The sequence below is a fragment of the Budorcas taxicolor genome, chromosome 4 (genome assembly GCF_023091745.1).
Source record: "Budorcas taxicolor isolate Tak-1 chromosome 4, Takin1.1, whole genome shotgun sequence".
Lineage (NCBI taxonomy): Eukaryota > Metazoa > Chordata > Mammalia > Artiodactyla > Bovidae > Budorcas > Budorcas taxicolor.
The window spans coordinates 6,709,993-6,729,063 of record NC_068913.1 but is presented as its reverse complement, the minus strand read 5'-3'; the positions used below and the strand labels follow the sequence as shown (position 1 = coordinate 6,729,063).

The 19,071-nt window shown below is 44.7% G+C and overlaps 1 protein-coding gene across 1 annotated transcript in view; it reads right to left on the bottom strand.

Moving 5' to 3' along the window:
- COBL (cordon-bleu WH2 repeat protein) overlaps positions 1-19,071 on the bottom strand; it is a 304,931-nt gene that overhangs the window by 179,883 nt on the left and 105,977 nt on the right. Inside the window, exons 2-5 of the mRNA XM_052639184.1 lie at positions 14,674-14,877; positions 5,353-5,563; positions 2,504-2,732; positions 983-1,027 (exon numbers count right to left, since the gene is read on the bottom strand). Coding sequence (XP_052495144.1) covers positions 983-1,027; positions 2,504-2,732; positions 5,353-5,563; positions 14,674-14,877 — 689 coding nt within the window. The remainder of the gene's footprint in view (positions 1-982; positions 1,028-2,503; positions 2,733-5,352; positions 5,564-14,673; positions 14,878-19,071) is intronic.

Here is a 19,071-nt window from a genome sequence, read left to right as displayed (position 1 = left end):
CTTTTAACCTATGGCCATTCTGATCAGTTTTGATTTGCATTTCTCTAATAATTACTGATGTGGAGCATCTTGTCACATGCCCACTGGCCATCCAAATGTCTTCTCTAGAGAGACATCTATGGTATTTCTTAAAAGAGAGTCCCTCTATTTGTAGCAATAATCTGCAGCGTCTGATGGAGGAGGTAACAGATGAGGAATGTGAGGGGTGGCTGAGGCCACAGCACCGTCACTCACAGCACCCGCACTGTGGTTCCAGACCAAAGCCACGGGACTGTCTGCATTATTTTTTATATAGAAGTGAAGTCTACTGTTAAACACTTTAACAAACGAGGACAGAAATTTCTGTAAAATATGAACATTCATAATTTTAATGATCCTCTTAGAGTATGTGTGTGTATAGTCCAAAACGTTTATATAAATCTCAATACATGTGTGTGCATACATGTCTATGTAAATATGTTCATACATATGTATATATGTATTATTAAGTATAATACATATCTATTCATAATAAATATAATAAAGTATATACAGTTTATAAGAAGGGAATGCAAAATCTGGACTAATCACGTCCATATTTGTCTATGACAGAAAAGGTCAGATTTCACAGTGCACACTGCCCGTTTCTGCAGCGGGCAGGACGGACCCTGAAGGCAGGCAAGAACAGGTAGGAAGGGTCCAGTGTCTCTTGTACATGGACCGCTTCTGCTCTGCACTCAAATTCTGTGTTCATAAAGGGCCCATTTTCTACAATGACATCTTCTTTTCACACCAATCAGAACCACACAGCAAATCCTCACACAGGGGACGTTGTTCTCTTAGCCAACCAGGGAGTCAAGAAACCAAGTCGCAGCCCCAGTTCAGCCTGGCCAGACGCCCCCCGAGGGCCACCCTGCCTCCCCTCCAGTCACTCCATGCATCACTGTCCTAGCCCAGAGCCATGCAAGGCGCAGCCTGGCAGGCAGCACTGGGCTGACGGTACCTCGACAGCTCAGGGAAGGCTCCGATTTCGTTTTGGTCAGAAGAACTGGAAAAGGCAGGCAACAGAGAGTGAAGGCAGGCTTCTCAACCCACAGTTGCACTTGACAAGGCCTGCAGCTATCTGTGCCCCAAAGGAAAAGGCCAAGTGCAAAGCAGGCCTACATCACTGAACTTGATCCCCTCGAATCCTGCTACCGCCTGGCTGTTAAACACCATCCTGGAAGCAGGTGGCAGCAAAGCCTCTGTTTTCTCTAGTTGCCACCACCAGGATTTCCAGGGCAGAGCAGGCCTCGCCTGGGACACATCTCCTGCCCGTGGCCTTCACCCTTCCCCAAGCAGCTGCTGGCTGGGAGGTGGTGAAACCCCAGAGGGGCAAAGGAAAGGGCTCCTCATGGAGAGGAATGTTCTCTTCTGGGAGGGAAGCATATGGTAGGGATGCCAATCAAATATTTCATGGCCCACAGGGCACACTATGGTCCAGACGGAAGGGATGTTGGCCCCAGGGGCAGCACACACCCCCTAAGCCAGGTGATGGTCCTTTATTTTCTGGGAAGGCTGCCAGGGTCGTAGGGCGAGGGTCCCTGGGAGGGTGCCCAAGGCAGAGAAGAGGGGGATTTGGGGCCGGGGTAGCCATTCTCCTGGTACAGCAGTGTGTCCTGTCCTGCGTGGGTACAGGAAGAGGGAGCTTGGGACTTGAGAGAGTCTCCCCTCTTGCTGCCTCACACACATTCCCGGAAGACCACAGTCTTGCTGGGCCCACTGCTTAATGCAGAGATTGGTGTTATATGCTTTCCCCAGGTATGAGGTCCTACATCTCCCAAGATGGGCTTTCCTGCTGGCTTAGATGGTAGAGAAGCTGCCTGCGATCCCTGGGTTGGGAGGACCCACTAGAGAAGGGAATGGGTGCCCACTCCAGTATTTTTGCCTGGAGAACACCATGGACAGAGGAGCCTGAAGGGCTACAGTCCGTGGGGTTGCGAAGAGCTGGACATGCCTGAAGTGACTGAGCGAACGAGTGAGAAGGAATTTTGCGACTGATCTCGATCACGAGCAATGTTTGAGACCTGGGAGTATTTAATGGCAACTGAAAAGGAAATCCAGGAGAAGGTGGTTCACTTGTGGTTTCTGAGAAGTTCTTTCAGAGCAAAAGCCCTAGTATTCTCATTTTTCCCCTTTCTACATATTTCATGGACGCTCACAGGAGACAAGGGGTAATGGGTATGCTCACTACTGGGGGAAATGGAGAAGGAAATGGCAACCCACTCCAGTATTCTTGCCTGGAGAATCCCATGGACAGAGGAGCCTGCTGAGCCACAGTCCATAGGGTCACAAAGAGTCGGACACGACTGAAGCGACTGGGGGAAAGAGGTGTAATTACAGTCTGTGTATTTTACTTCCCACCCACTCCCGCTCTGGTTTGGACACAATTGGAGATGCCTGCAAACGTGTGTCCCCATCGCTCTGCATGAGGGCACACAGGCAGAGTCAGTGGCACCACATCAAAGACCCAAGGTGGCCTCACCTCTCTTGTTGTCCCAGGCATACAACTCCTTTATCCCCAGCTCATTCAGGGACTTGGAAAGCTCCAGCTCCTCACCAGCCACGTTGTCCCTGAGGAGCACCACGTGCTCTGGGCTGACCTCACACTTGGCGCAGATGACCGGGAGGATGCTCTGCAGGGGTACCTCGGGGCTCACACGCACCACCGCCTTCTGCGTGCGCAGGTAATTCACCACTAGACGCACCGTTTTCTGGAAAACACACCAGGCAGAATTCCATAAGCACATCTTCCCACAGCTCTGTTTACACTACAATGGAGCAGAGCAATATTTTCTTTGGACCAATTCTTCCAAAAGTCACTGGTTGTGGGGGAAAAGAGCAGACTGAATAGGGAACGGTAAATGTCTAGAACAATAAATTGACCTTCCCATCTCTTTTGCTAATGAACAAACTGTGAGTGAAAGGGGGAAATGAGCAGCAGCGAGGATCCCAATTTGAAATCTAACACATACGTCGTCTTTCAAGGATTCTAAACAGACCTGAGCACAAGGCACTCATATATTTTCTAAAGGGAAATACTTTGGATCTATGGTGAACAATCCAAGATAAGGAAAAAGCATCACAAAACATCAAATTTTTGTTAAAGAAGCTAAAATGCCCAGATAAATATATTCATATCTAGTATCATGTTGATACATGAATTAATATTCATATATATACACTACACACATACATTTAAGCTAGAAAAATATATAGGCTCAGATGGTAAAGAATCTACCTACAATGCAGGAGACCTGGGTTTGACCCCTGGGTTGGGAAGATCCTCTGGAGAAAGGAATACTTACCCACTCCAGTATTCTTGCCTGGAGAATTCCATGGACAGAGAAGCCTGGAGTGTTACAGTCTATGGGGTTGCAATATCAAGTTTTCATTTAAGAAGCTAAAATACCCACATAAATATATTCATATATATTATAATGTTAACATATAAATCTGGAGAAGGCAGTGGCACCCCACTCCAGTACTCTTGCCTGGAGAATTCCTTGGATGGAGGAGCCTGGTGGGCCGCAGTCCGTGGGGTCACTAAGAGTCGGACATGACTGCACGACTTCTCTTTCACTTTTCACTTTCATGCACTGGAGGAGGCAATGGCAACCCACTCCAGTGTTCTTGCCTGGAGAATCCCAGGGACGGGGGAGCCCGGTGGGCTGCCGTCTCTGGGGTCGCACAGAGTCGGACACGACTGAAGCGACTTAGCAGCAGCAGCAGCAGCAACATATAAATCAATTTTCATAAATATGCACTACACACATATATTTAAGCTAGAAAAATAGAGACATATAAATATAATAGGCATATAATAATACTGATAGCTATTATAATCAGAAAGAAAAAAATCAATTTGTCTAAAGCTGATTGTAAACGTCTGCAGATCGAGGGGCCCATTGGAAGCTGTGGCAGGCCAAGGTTCAAGCAGTCAGCTTCTGTTTGGCCTTTACTGGTCACCACAATGCTCTAAGATCCTGAGGAGTGCCGACTGAATGACATAGGTCTCACACTCCCTTCCAATCCGAGGCCAGGGTTTAACGAATTTTAGAAGGAAAGATGGAACCATGAATCTTTTCCATGCTTCTCAAATTGAACTCCTATATAACCCTGGGCTCAACTGCCCCTGGAATTTGCAGCTAGGGTTCAGGAACGTAAAAAAAGTCACAGAGTATAAAAGGAATTTCCTTGAACATTGATTTTAATTGAAGAATTAGGGGAAACTCAGAATATGCGTGTGTGTGCGTGCATGCTTTTGTGTCCGACTCTGCAACCCCATGGACTGTAGCCCACCAGGCTCCTCTGTCAGTGGAATTTTCCAGGCAAGAATACTGGAGCGGGTTTCCATTTCCTTCTCTGGGGGATCTTCCCCACCCAAGGATTGAGTCTGAGTCTCCTGTGTCTCCTGCATTGGCAGGCAGATTCTTTGCCACTGAACCACCCAGATATGGCACCAATTAAAAGTTATTAATTATCTAAACCTAGAGGACATGACCTGTTGGCCAAAGTATCATGTTTAAAAATAAGGGAATTTAGGAGATAGTTCAATAATCTAAAAGAATGAAATAGCATTGATTTTCATTGGAGATAAAAGGATAAAAGTTTTATTAAAAAGTACAGTAAGCAGACAAAGCTATCTTTAATCAATATGAAAAAGCCTGAAACCTATGCATAAAATATTCTCCAAGGACAAGGAGTAAGTATTTCTAGCATCAATTTTTCAAAAGGGAATCCCCTTCTATTTCGTTTCTCAGAGAAGATCTTAGAATCTTCTACATATTCCAATCTCTGCCATGGACAGAAAGGCCTCCAGAACTCTACTGGAACCTTTAGGACTAGTCAAGTAGGGTAGTCATTGGCTATTTGTGTTATTTCAATTAAATATAAGAAATGCAAAGTTCAATTTTTCGATCACACTAGCTGCATTTCATATGCTCAGCAGCTATGTGTAATCAGGGGCTGTTGGCTCGCAGGGTACAGAATTATAGACCATTTCCATCTTTGGAGAAAGCGCCTGATTAAAAGATGGAAAGAATCTTTGCAGAAAGTGTTAATGCATGGCTCTGCTCTAGAGTGGGTCCTTTTTTTGACATCTAAAGGAGCAGTGTTACACAATGCACATTATTCAAAAGCTGTGAACTTAGGTCTCCTAAAACTCAGTTTAGGGCCTAACTTTGCCTACCATGAAAGTGCAAACCTCAACCATGGCATGTGAAATTTAGACAGGAGAGACCCCAGTGGCCCCCTCCGCTACACCTGCCGCACCCTGGGTCCCAGGAAACTGCACACGTCCTTATATGACACACGTACTCCCGTGCTACTGACCTCAGGCACCTTAGGGGGAACAGGCTTAACTTTCGCTTCAGGAACTTTTTCTTTCAGAAATACGGTGTGCACATTCAAGGTCCCAACTAAAGTATTTGGCTTAAAATTCAAAGGCTGTTGGGTTTCTGAAGACCGGATCTCCAGGGCATGGTTGGAAGGATTCAGGTGGTTCTGAAGGCAAAGTTCAACCAGTAGGTCCATCATTGCGTGGCTGGAAGAGAGAAACAAACCATGGTCAGGGGGAATGTTGGCACTCTCCCTTCTGCTGGTTGAGAGAGGTCAGGATTAACGCACCAGTGGGTAGAGGAGCAAACTGGTCATCCTTATGAAGAAAGAGAACAGCCGCTCGTTATTTCCTCATTCATGACTCTACAGAGATATCTTAATACATTCAACACTAAGCAACCACAGTACCAAAAACACCATCAAAATCAGAATAGCTGGGAAAACAGTTGCATTTCTAGGTAAGCTCATGAGTATGTTGACCTCAATCTTGTAAGATCAGCACAGATGATATTAACTTCTGGGCACAAGGTATAAAATTTTCATTCTTTGCAAATATAGTGTATCTTAAACAGCAAAATTTTAAGTTGAAGGAGACAATGGCTTTCTTTATAGCTAGAAAGTATGCTTTTTAAAGACAGAGAAAATGAAAATCATGTTATTGAAATGTCAAAAACTTTTATAATGTCTCCTAACACAGATCATTACTTACTAAGGGCACTAAAAAAGAGTGGATTGTCCCAAAGAATAGGAAACTTCATTTCCATCATTCATATTAAGCTGGCAGAATGCTTTTATATTTCAAGCTGGCCTGTCTTTTCCTACACATTTCCTGAGCAGTGGGGCATAAATCCCTCACAAAAGTGTAGGTCTTGTCTTCTGATCTATTTCTTAACCAGGAATTGGCATGGCAATTATTTCAGGTCATGGTGGAGTTTTCCAGGTGTCTGGCCCTCAGGCGTGTGCAGACCGAGGACTCACGCACACCTGTGAAGGCGCAGGCTGCCCGCCATCTCGTCGCCATGCACCATGAGGGCTATGGCGCTGAACACTGACACACAGGCAAAGCTTCAAGACGCCCTGTTTCCCAAAAATATCAATGATGTTCTTGCTGACACAAAACATCTAACAGCCATCTCCATGACGATACTTACTCCCACCTACTATCCAGGAGGTAGTTAGGTGACAGCCTATGTTCTAGCCAGGAGACCCTGGAGTCACACCTAGGAGACTCAGCTCCCCACTGGTTCCCAGGACTCTGAAAGGGCACTCGGTGGGGCCAGGGCAGCACTAACCCTCACAAGGGCTATGAAGGTGGGCATGCTGGCTAGTGATGCTGTCAGCTTGGATTCCCTCAGCCTCAGAAAAAAAAAAATCATCATTTTCTCATAAGTTTAATACATCAAAACAGGAAGTGACATCACCAAAGACTTCAAGACACCAAAGTCCATGAAAAAGAGACTTCCATGGAAAAGTTAGCATAGAAAAGAGAGTTCTAAGGATGCTATAATAATGACCTATTATCGTTACCATGTTCTGTGTGTCCCCCATTAGCCCAGAGCCATTCTGTGCAGATGACACTGCTCCCTCTCATTCTCGTCGTCCTGGTGGTTGGGGACCACTCTCCTCTGGTTTCCATGAGGGACGTGGAGGTGGGGTTGGCACCCGGTCCCATAAGATGCCGACTGTCACTTCACCTCTCTAAACTACACCCACAGTCGGCTGTCATGCTGTGCTTAGTTGCTCAGTCGAGTCTGACTCTTTGCAAGCCATGGCCTGTAGCCTGCCAGGCTTCTCTGTCCATGGAATTCTTCAGGCAAGAATACTGGATTAGGTAGCCATTCCCTTCTTCAGGACATCTTCCTGACCCAGGGATCGGACCCAGGTCTCTGGCATTGCAGGCTGATTCTTTACCATCTGAGACACCAGGAAAGCCCACATCCATAGTCTACTGACACCAAATAAACCAATATGGGTAAATTCTCAAACCAAAAGTTGAATTAATCTTAGACGATAAACCACAAAGAATACCAAAGCAATTAATGTAACCTTCTGTTCTTCGAATCCACTAATTGGTAACATGTTTGAAAGATCGAATTTAACGTGAAAGGGTGCAGACCCACTTTGGGGCTTTTCCGTCACAGAGAATGAATTCTAGTAACAGCAGAATCTAGGACGTATCCTGGCACGCACTAGCAGGAGAGTGGTGTAGTATTCAGTTCTGTCTGGATAAAGAATTGGGTGCCCCCATCTCTACCCGTGGACTAGCTCTCCTCCACAATCAGTGGGTCAGCACCTACCCAGCTGTTCTTGCTCTTCTGTCATCCTTGACGACGAAGCTGCAGGGATGTTGCCAACACTTTAGGGTGGAAACAATTCTCAAGAAAATGCCTGTGAGGGAGGGGAGGGGAAGGATTTCCAAGTAGAAAATTTTATGTGCTGGAGACCTGTTTCCTCAAATTTATCATTCAGTTTGGTGAAGGGGAAAGCAAAAGCAAAAGAAAGACCATAATAATAAGATTCAGCACCACCACACCCTGTCCATGGCCTGTGCTGAAATTGTGAGCACAGGGCCCATTATCAACTCAACCGGACCAGCCAAGGGTCACAGCGTTGCTTCCGAGGGCTGGGACCCAGGCCAGGCCAGAGAGTTTCTGCAGGAAAGTGGAGAGGTTTGGGGTACGAGAGGTGCTCAGACGTGGGAGATCCCTCTGGCCTGCAGGCCTCTTCCTGTGGCTCTCGGACAGACACGGCAGCCTAATACAGACTGATCTGGGTCGCATTTAATGGGCTGGATACACAGTATAGGGGTGGACACGAGGACACGGGTCCAAAAGCATCAGTTCATCTCACGTTTCCTGGAAGGCCTCCCACTCAGGTGATTTCCTCCCCAGGCTCATGGAAAGCGTGATCTGAGTTATCACTTTCTACCCCACACTTTTCTGGACAGTGTCCTCAGGAAACAGGGTGGCTGTCGTGCACTGTGAAAGTGGCTGTCAACTGGCATTTAAAGCCCCGAGCTCCAAATGGCTAGCCAGGCCTTTCAGGGTCTCTGGTGCTCCTGGAGAAAGATACCCGTAAGGAAGAGGGCACTGCAGCACCCAGCAACAAGGGGTGCATTCTGGTTGGGTTCCAATCATGAAAACTTGTCTTTTTCTTAACTGCAACCTCAGTGTCATTAACCTCTATCTCGGAGGTCATGTGACGTGAGAGTCTAAAGCTTCCCGTGTCCAGGTCATATCGGGGCAGGTTGTTTTCTGTTTCTCTCTCAGTAGCTGAGTCAACCAGCCCGCTGGGGGACCTGGGACACAGCCCAGAAATCTTTAAAGTTGCCTGTCAGTGTTTGTTTTTTAAAGTGCATGTGATTTGGGGGAGAATGGATACATGTGTATGTATGACTGAGTCCCTTTACTGTCTACCTGAAACTGTCACAACATTGTTAATTGGCTATACTTCTTTAAAAAAAATACTTGTGAAGTTTGCATGCTACATTTAACGCAGAACTATTGCTTCCTACGTGTAAGTTAAATTTATGCTTTGATGCACCAGCTTTCTCTTGACCTGCCCAGCACTGGAGTGGAACTGTGTGTTCCCAGTGGCGCTGTAATCTTGTTAGTGGCACGTGGAGCCACAGGATGGCCAGGCCAGGAGACTCCTGGAACCTGGCTGGCCCCCGAGTCCAGGTCCACTCATCTTCCCTTCTCAATCCAGGTTCCAGCAACACTAAACTTTCCCCTTCTCACACAAACTAGCCCTTTTGCAAATGCTATTTATTTCCTTCTGTTTGCTGGGATGTCCCCTTCCCAGTGTCTCATGAAAGCTAGGAGTTCAATAATGAATAAATGATCATTTCCATTTTTTCAGTCTGTTTGGATCCCAGTCTGTTCAGTCTCCCACAAAAGCAGACTGTCTCCTAAGATGACTGGTTTAGCACCAAATCCAAAACAGTAACAGCATCTTCTATGAAAGATTAAATCATGGGTTCAGTAAAGAATACCCCCACCTTTTCACAGGGTAAGCAAGGAGTTGAGAGTTTATGATCAGCCCCTTAACCAGGCTATTTCCTTGTAGGAGAGGTTCTCATAAAGAAACTTAGTAGTAACTGGGAACTCTTGATGACATTCTGCATCAACGGAGTGATTGTGCTTTTTTTAAAGCTCCTCTTAGATTTAGCTCAAAGAAGCAATGACTTAATAAGGCAGAAACATTTGGGAGGTAGTCACTAGAAATGGTGAATTAGGACCAGGATAATCAAATGTATTATAAATTCAGTAAGATTCACCTCCCGTTAATGTCACATAAGGGTTTATATCCCAGGAATTTTCTCCAGGAGGATTTTTCAGGCAATGAAGATACTCTGTATCATACTATAATGGTGGACACGTCATGACACATTTGTCCAGACCCACAGAATGTACAGCATGGAGCGTGAATGCTGGTGTAAACTGTGGACTTCAGGGGAAATGATGTGTGCGTGCTGGTTCATCACTTAGAAGAGAGGCACCACTCTGGTGAGAGATGTGATGGTGGGGGAAGTCGGGTATACATAGGGGGTGTGTGAGAAATATCACTGCCTTCCTCTCAATTTTGCTGTGAACTTAAAACTGCTCTGAAAAATAAAGTCTTTTTAAAAAAGCGTATTCTTTAAGTAAAAATGTAAATCAAACTAAACCAAACGTGACTGTTAGCCTGTTACATAGAAAATGTTCCTCTGGCAGAGTCCCCTGTGCCAAAACTGCCCTTCCAGCCTCATCCCTTCATGTCCTGGTGCTGAAGAGAAGCCAGCTCCCTTCCTTCCTCTGCAGGGGGCATGGCCCGCACCTTGATGGGCAGGTGAAGGAGGGAAGATGAGGGCTGGGCTCGCTCCCCTTCCCCTTCACCTGGGAGCAGGTGAGCTCTCTCCAGAAGAGGCACCGAGGACCATACCTATGCCATGGGGGTCTTATGCTGTTGACAAGGCCTGGGACCTGCAAATGCATGCAGAGTTGTAAACTCGGTTATTACAAAAGGGGTCTGACAGCCTGCAGCAGCAAATTGCAGCACTGAACACCGAGAAAGGTTTCCTGTGCTCTGAGAAGAGAACGCTGCCTTCTCCTGTCCCAGGCCCCTGGGGCATGCATGCCAACTGGACAGGAGTTAGCTGACCACATCAGGATGACACAGCCCTAACACGTGAATACTTGACACCATTTATGAAGCACCCTTTTGCCTAAGGGCATTGTCCCTTCAAAGAACTTCCCTCTACTTGTCCTCCAGTTAGAGTGATGGGACCAGCATTCTCCTTGCAGGGACCCTGAGCAGTGCTGATAGCATCCTTTCTAAAAGAGCACCTATCAGAGCATCTTCCTTAAGAAAGTTCCAGAACACCTGTTCTCATGTCTCATCTAAGAACAGACTGGGACCTGTGTTTTTAAATCCAAAGGAAACTGTAAAAAAAGACAGAAAGAAGAATCACTGCCATATGCAGAATATACCAGACTTTATGTACTAATGTGCTCTCCTTGTGAGAATCTTCCATGTTTGGAAATAGTATGGTTAAGGTACTAAATGTAAATTATAGATGACCTGCTTATCCTGCAAAAAGGTGGGCATGTTCTCTGGTAAAATGAAGAGAGAAATCACACTGATAAACAGCTAGGCGATCTGGTTTCAGCGAGGGTCAGGATGTGACTTTGGCCCACTCTTATATTATTAAAGAGTAGGAAACATAAAACCAATTCCTGCAGCAAGAAGCTGCAGCGTCAGCAAGTTACAAGCTGCTAAGGGAGCCCACAGGCTGCTCCAGGAAACCTTGGGAAGGGGTAAGAACTTACTACTCTGAAAAGAGAAATCTATTTTAATACTTAATCTCTACGGGTGAACCTGCTCTCATCGCTGCATTGCAAAATGGCACCATGATAACTTCTACTTTGGAAGAAAATGAAAACTAAAGATAAAATTGGAAGAATATGTTCAGTTTGAAAACATTTTTCAAAATAATGTTTTTAGTTTTCACGCAGATATTCTGTCTCTCCTTGTGCATTTATAAAACCAGACCTATGTGTAATTTAAGACAGGATCTGTGGGTCAATTTTCTTAAAAAAGAAATATATAACTAGACTGATAGAAGTCATAGTTTCACATGTGTACACTTATTCACAAACTCATTAAGTCGTACACATTCAATGTGGCAGCTTTTATAGGTTAATCATACTTCAATAAAGTGATTTGCTAAAACATAACTAGAAATTGAACCCAAATATTAGTATAATAATGGTGAATAAACCTTAATACATTCACTGATAAAATTAAGTTCAGTTCAGTTGCTCAGTTGTATCTGACCCTTTGGGACCCCATGGACTGCAGCATATCAGGCCTCCCTGACCATCACAACTCCCAGAGTTTACTCAAACTCATGTCCATTGAGTTGGTGATGCCATCCAACCATCTCATCTTCTGTCATCCCCTTCTCCTCCCACCTTCAATCTTTCCCAGAATCAGGGTCTTTTCAAATGAGTCAGTTCTTTGCATCAGGTGGCCAAAGTAATGGAGTTTCAGCTTTAGCATCAGTCCTTCCAATGAATATTCAGGACTGATTTCCTTTAGGATGGATTGGTTGGATATCCCTGCAACCCAAGAGACTCACATGAGTCTTCTCCAATACCACAGTTCAAAAGCATCAATTCTTCGGCACTCAGCTTTCCTTATGGTTCAGCTCTCACACCCATACATGACTACTGGAAAAACCATAGCCTTGACTACATGGACTTTTGTTGGCAAAGTAATGTCTCTGCTTTTGAATATGGTACCTAGGTTGGTCATAACTTTCCTTCCAAGGAGAAAGCGTCTTTTAATTTCATGGCTGCAATCACCATCTGCAGTGATTTTGCAGCCCAACAAAAGAAAGTCTGCCACTGTTTCTACTGTTTCCCCATCTATTTGCCATGAACTGATGGGACCAGATGCTATGATCTTCGTTTTCTGAATGTTGAGCTTTAAGCCAACTTTTTCATTCTCCTCTTTCACTTTCATCAAGAGGCTCTTTAGCTCTTCTTCGCTTTCTGCCATAAGGGTGGTGTTAATTGCATATCTGAGGTTATTGATATTTCTCCTGGCAATCTTGATTTCAGCTTGTGCTTCTTCCAGCCCAGCGTTTCCCATGATGTACTCTGCATATAAGTTAAATAAGCAGGGTGACAATATACAACCTTGACATACTCCTTTCCTTATTTGGAACCAGTCTGTTGTTCCATGTCCAGTTCTAACTGTTGCTTCCTGACCTGCATACAGATTTCTCAAGAGGCAGGTCAGGTGGCCTGGTATTCCCATCTCTTTAAGAATTTTCCACAGTTTGTGATGATCCACACAGTCAAAGGCTTTGGCATAGTCAATAAAGCAGAAATAGAGGTTTTTCTAGAACTCTCTTGCTTTTTCTATAATCTAACGGATGTTGGCAATTTGATCTCTGGTTCCTCTGCCTTTTCTAAAACCAACTTGAAGTTCACTGTTCATGTACTGTTGAAGTCTGGCTTACATGCATCTAAACCTATGATAATATGGCCTGTTTCCCAAGCTTAAGTGAGAAAAGTACACTTAGGACAGAGATCACTCTGTAAAAGAAGAAACACAGACACTCCAGAAACCTGAGCATCTCTAGCATGAACCTGCCCACAGGAACTCCTCCCTTCTATGGATGCTGGGCCACAGGATCCAATGTGGGTCTTAACTTCTGGCTCCGGGGCCCTTCTGCTGGGAGGCAGCCACAAGGAGGGGCCCCACAGAGGAGCATGTCCTAGTGTTCCCCAATAGTATCACTTTGAAATGCTGTTTTGCATCACCTCTTGGAGGTAAAGACATTGTATCCTAGGAGAATATTAAGGCCAGGAGCAATGTTCCTCAAATTTTTGTGTACATGGTGCATAAAATAATTTTAAAAACCTGTGAACCCCTTTGCTCCAGTAAATCATTACCTGAAATTTTCTTTATAAAACTAAAGTAGTTGCAAAGGATGAAATTTTGAATAGAATATTTTAACATAAAACTGTTATATCACTCTTTACAATGTATCGATGGGAATAAAAACACCCAGAGTGATGTGGTTATCCATTATCCATTTTTAAAATTCTCAAGCAAATGATTTTTGAAGATTTCTTCAAATTTCTTACCTCCCTTGGTTTCCTAGAAATACAACTCCCATTCACTCTTGTTTCAGAATCATATAGAAATATTTTTGTGCTTGAATGTCTTTGTAATTGATCACTCTATCATATTCTACATAATAAAGTGTATGAACATTTAGATGGAATTGTTTTCCTGTGATTTTGTTAAATTTTTAAGTTACAGATTGAGCTAATAACAGTAGTACAAAAATGATTAAACAATGTGATTATGATCCATTTTGATAAATATCAAACATCATATCAGAAATTAGCACTAAAAACTATTACAATTCTATTAGTATCAATACTCCGGAATATTTTAAATGCTTTCATTGTATCTTTTACAACTGGGAAGGGATGGGAAACAAGTCAATCTGTGACCTTGGCTATAGGCACTTTGACAGGCAGATCAGGTCTAACCCTAACCCTAACCCTAATTTAGCTTGGGTGGTGAGTGTGACCTTGGCTATAGGCACCTCGACAGGCAGACCAGCTCTCAATAAGGATTCAGGTGGAAATCGAGGGTTTCGAAATTGATTCCCGTCAATGTCAACTCCATGCGTCCCACTGTGTCCCTTCATGTAAGCTTGCACTGTTTTCATCTGGAACCTTGATAAGTGGTTGCAGTCACACCTCTGAGAGTCAGTCTGTAAGTGGATCTGAGGATGGTCCCTCAGGAGCTGCCCCCAGCTGTGCTGTGTCGGGGCCCGGGGGGCCAGCCCTGACCCCAGGCCCCAGCTGTGCCGTGTCGGGGCCATGGGGCCGGCCCTGCCCCAGGTGGCGGCCACCTACCTGGAGTCGGCTTGTGGGCCTGAGACCTCCCTCCTCTCTGAGCCAACCTCCAACAGGAGTGAAATGTGTGGCCCCCAGGATCAGGGTGAGTGTGGTGAGCTCGCTGGCACCCAGCTGGGAGGGTGAGACCCTGCATGTTGTTCCTAGGCCCAGATTTACACCCCAAGGCCTTGCACACTGCACTGTGGCGCCTCCCCCGCTGGCCCCGGCCGGGCCCTCACATCCATTGACCACACTGCTCTTCCCCGAGGCCTTGCACACTGCACTGTGGTGCCTCCCCCGCTGGCCCCGGCCGGGCCCTCACCTCCCATTGACCACACTGCTCTTCCCCGAGGCCTTGCACACTGCACTGTGGCACCTCCCCCGCTGGCCCCAGCCGGGCCCTCACCTCCCGTTGACCACACTTCTCTTCTCCAGCCCGCTGGGCAGCACCACGGTCATGGCTACCACCCCGTCGTCCAGTGAATGCTTTCTGCTGAGCTGGTTCTGTGGGGTTCCGGGGGATGCTCTGCGAGGAGATCTCTGTCCGCTATGCAAGTTGGGGGTGGCAGGCTTCCCAGGAGGCGGAGGCGCGCGAGCCTTCATCTTCCTCCTGGAAAGGCGACAAGAGGAAGGATGAGTGAGGTGGCAGCTTCCAACCTGAAGTCAACAAAGCTGTTGACAGCCAGCAGCTTCTAAGGACCCTTTCTCCTCATTGTTCATTCTTGTAAGTATTTAGGGCCTTCTGGGTCACAGGAGCTTTTAAAAATCAGTATATTACAACAAGGACCTACTGTATAGCACAGAGAACTGTGTTCAATATCTTGTAATAACCTAAAACCAAAATAATCTGAAAAGGAATATATGTGTGTGTGTATAACTTAGTCACTTTGCTGGCCACCAGAAACACTGTAAATCAAATATGCTTCAATAAAAAAAATCAACATATTGGCACTCTCCAACACTAAGAGAAATTGGACAACTAAGCAAAGTGGAGAGCACGTTTTTCTAATTGAAGTAGAGTTGATTTACAGTGCTGTGTTAATTTCAGCTGTACCAGCCAAGCAAGGCTCAGTCATACATTTAATGCATTCATTTTCATCTTCTTTTGCATTATGGTGTATACAGGATGCTGAATATAGTTCCCTGTGTTACACAGTAGTTATCCATTCTACATATAAAAGCTTACATATCTGCTAGGGCCGACCACCCACTCCATCCTTCCCCCACCCTCCTCCCCCTTGGCAGACACCAGTTTGTTCCCTATGGAGAATTCATTTTGAAAGTATGTATTCCTGGAAAGAAACAGCCTAAAGTGTGCTCCCCTCTTGGGATGGGTTGGTGTGGAAGAATCTGTTTGGTCCAGTCCTTTCTGAACCACTGGGTGGGTCACAAATTCCAGCTAATTAAGGGGGCTTCCCAGCTGGTCTACATCGCTCTAGCTGAAATCGCTGACCCAGCTCCGGATCCGTGACTAGCTGAAGATCTGGAATCTATGAGTCCATGATACTGAGGATGTGGTGGGACTACATTAAGATGTACGAGATTACCCAGAAAATCCACCAGGCCGACACCCACAGACGCGGGCACTGTGGACAGAGGTGGCAGTTTTGAGGCAGGGGCTTCGATGATGTTTTAACACCCACCTGCTCCCCCTAGGTCTTCACCTTATTTCTGACTCCGCTTTAAATTCTTAATTCACCTTGTAAGTTTCTAAACATGACAGTAAAGCTCCCACTCTGATGAACATACTTGGGAATTTTTGTCTCCTCCAGATTACTCAAGGAAGGCAACTGACCTTACACAAAGTCTTATTATATATATATGTATGTACTTATATATATTTATATATAATTTTATATTTGTACTTATACATACTTTATACTTATATATAAAATATATATATTAGTTCAGTTCAGTTCAGTTGCTCAGTTGTGTCTGACTCTTTGCGACCCCATGGACCGCAGCACGCCAGGCCTCCCTGTCCATCACCAACTCCCAGAGTTTACTCAAACTCATGTCCATTGAGTCGGTGATGCCATCCAGCCATCTCATCCTCTGTCCCCTTCTCCTCCTGCCCTCAATCTTTCCCAGCATCAGGGTCTTTCCCAATGAGTCAGTTCTTTGCATCAGGTAGCCAAAGTATTGGAGTTTCAGCTTCAACATCAGTCCTTCCAATGAACACCCAGGACTGATCTCCTTTAGGATGGACTGGTTGGATCTCCTTGCAGTCCAAGGGACTCTCAAGAGTCTTCTCCAACACCACAGTTCAAAAGCATCAATTCTTTGGCCCTCAGCTTTCTTTATAGTCCAACTCTCACATCCACACATGACAACTGGAAAAACCATAGCCTTGACTAGACGGACCTTTGTTGACAAAGTAATGTCTCTGCTTTCTAATATATACATATGTGTATGTATATGGGTCTTCCTAGGTGGTGCTAGTGGTAAAGAACTCACCTGCCAATGCAGGAGACATAACAGACATGGGTTTGATCCCTGGGTCAGGAAGATCCCCTGGAGGAGGGGATGGCAACCCACTCTGGTATTCTTACCTGAAGAATCTCATGGACAGAGGAGTTTGGTGAGCTATAGGCCATGGAGTTGCAAAGAGTCAGATGTGTCTGAGGCAACTTAGCATGCATGCATGTATGTATATATGTAAATGTATGTATATATGTACGTATATACAGGGACACATTTATTTATATGCTCCTTACTTATATAGGGGATCTTCCTGACTCAGGAATCAAATCCAGGTCTCCCGCACTGTAGGCAGATTCTTTACCATCTGAGCCACCAGGGAAGCCCTTCCTTATATAAAAGTTTTATTTTACATAGACCCTGGCTATTATATAGGAGCTGGCATTTACTCAGCCTCAGGACCTATGCTAACAATACCCTCAGGAAGCTCACTTCATTCAAAACATTTTGCAACTGAGAATACTGAATGTCTGTTAGATCCAAGCTCCCCTGGAGGCCTGGGGAGGAGGTGTGTCTGGCTTCCAGGGCCTTGTCCCACCCACCTCGCTCTCCTCCCATCTGTCCTCCTCCAGACTCCAAATGGAGGAGCCATGAAGAGGCTTGTGAGCCCTCAATGATTAACTTCTGCACAGCAATGTGCTGGGGCATTCTGTCTCAAAGCACCAGACATCAGAATTCCATTTCTAGACGTTTATCCTAAAGAAACATTCCCACAAGAATGCATTGTGGGAGGGTTCAAAGATGCTCAGTACAATTCACAATGGCAAAAAAATATAAGATATTCTAACCACAGGTCAAAAAGAGGGAATTTCAATAAATGACAGTATAAAAACAATGTTATACTGGTATTGGTTAAAAATACTTTACTTTTAATTTTATTTTACATTGGGCTGTAGCTGATTTATGATGTGCTTCAGGTACAGCAAACGGTTTCAGTCATACGTATGTGTTTTCTTTTTTCATCTTAGGTTATTAAGAAGAACTAATACTGCTATATAACACAGAGAGCCCATCCTGGGGTTCTGTGACAACCTAGGGGGTGGGATGGGGCAGAGGTAGGAGGGAGGCTCAAGAGGGAGGGCATATATCTATATCTATATAGTTGTGACTGATTCATATCGTGCAGCAGAAACCAACAGAACATTGTAAAGCAATTGTGTGTGTGTATCCTCAGACACTTCAGTCACGTCCAACTCTTTGTAACCCCATGGACTGTAGCCTGCCAGGCTCCTCTGTCCATGAGATTTTCCCAGCAAGAATACTGAAGTGGGTTGCCAGACCCTCCTTCAGGAGATCTTCCTCATCCAGGGATTGAACCCATGTCTCCTGTGTTGCAAGTAGATTCTTTACTGCTGAGCCCCTGGGGAAGCTCACAAAGCAATTATCCTCCAGTTAAAAAGCATACTGTGAAAATGGCTATACTATCTGCATATTCAATGCAAGCTATCTACATATGTAATGCAATTCTAATCAAATTGCTTATGGCATTTTCCACAGAACTAGAACAATAAATTTTAAAATTTGTATGGGGATGCAAAAGGCCACGAATAGCCAAAGCAATTTTGAAAAAGATAAACAAGAGCTTGAGGAATCAGGCTTCCTGACTTTAGGCTATACTGCAAAGCTACAATAAACAAAACAGTATGGTACTGGCATAAAAACAGAATTATATATCAAAGGTACGGGGCAGAAAGCCCAGAAATGAACCCACATACCTACGGTCAGTTAATGTACAACAAAAAAGGCAAGAATAAACAATGAAGAAAAGACAGTCTCTTCAATAAATGGTGCTGGGGAAACCGGAGAAGTAAAAGAATAAATATACTTTAAACATATAAGTTGATGTTCTAAAATGTTAAATACAGACATTTTAGGAAAACAAACTTCAGAATACTCTTTTGAGAAATGCTGTTTATAAGAGAAATCAACATAGCAATAGACCATATAACAGTCTAGAAAGTCAAAGCAAAGATTTAGCAACAGTGACATACAGGTGATGGGCACCATGACATTTGTTCTGCTATGTTCACTCCTATGCATTTCCTAATATTTTCTATAGCACCACTTCTCTATATGTTACTTGTAAAATGAAAGAGGTAATCTCAAAATGGGGGAAAGCAGCAAGTGGGGTTCAGATGAGGCCTCAAACCATCACCTTTCATGCCACTGGCTAACACAAACCTTAGGAGTGGCGCTTGGGTCTCATCCTCCAACCTGACAAGTAAATATAAATTAATTCTTTTTTCTTATGAAAAAACCTTAGACCTACATCATATTTTTATGCTTTATTCTAATGTATTGCATTTTTTCCCTTTAAACTTAT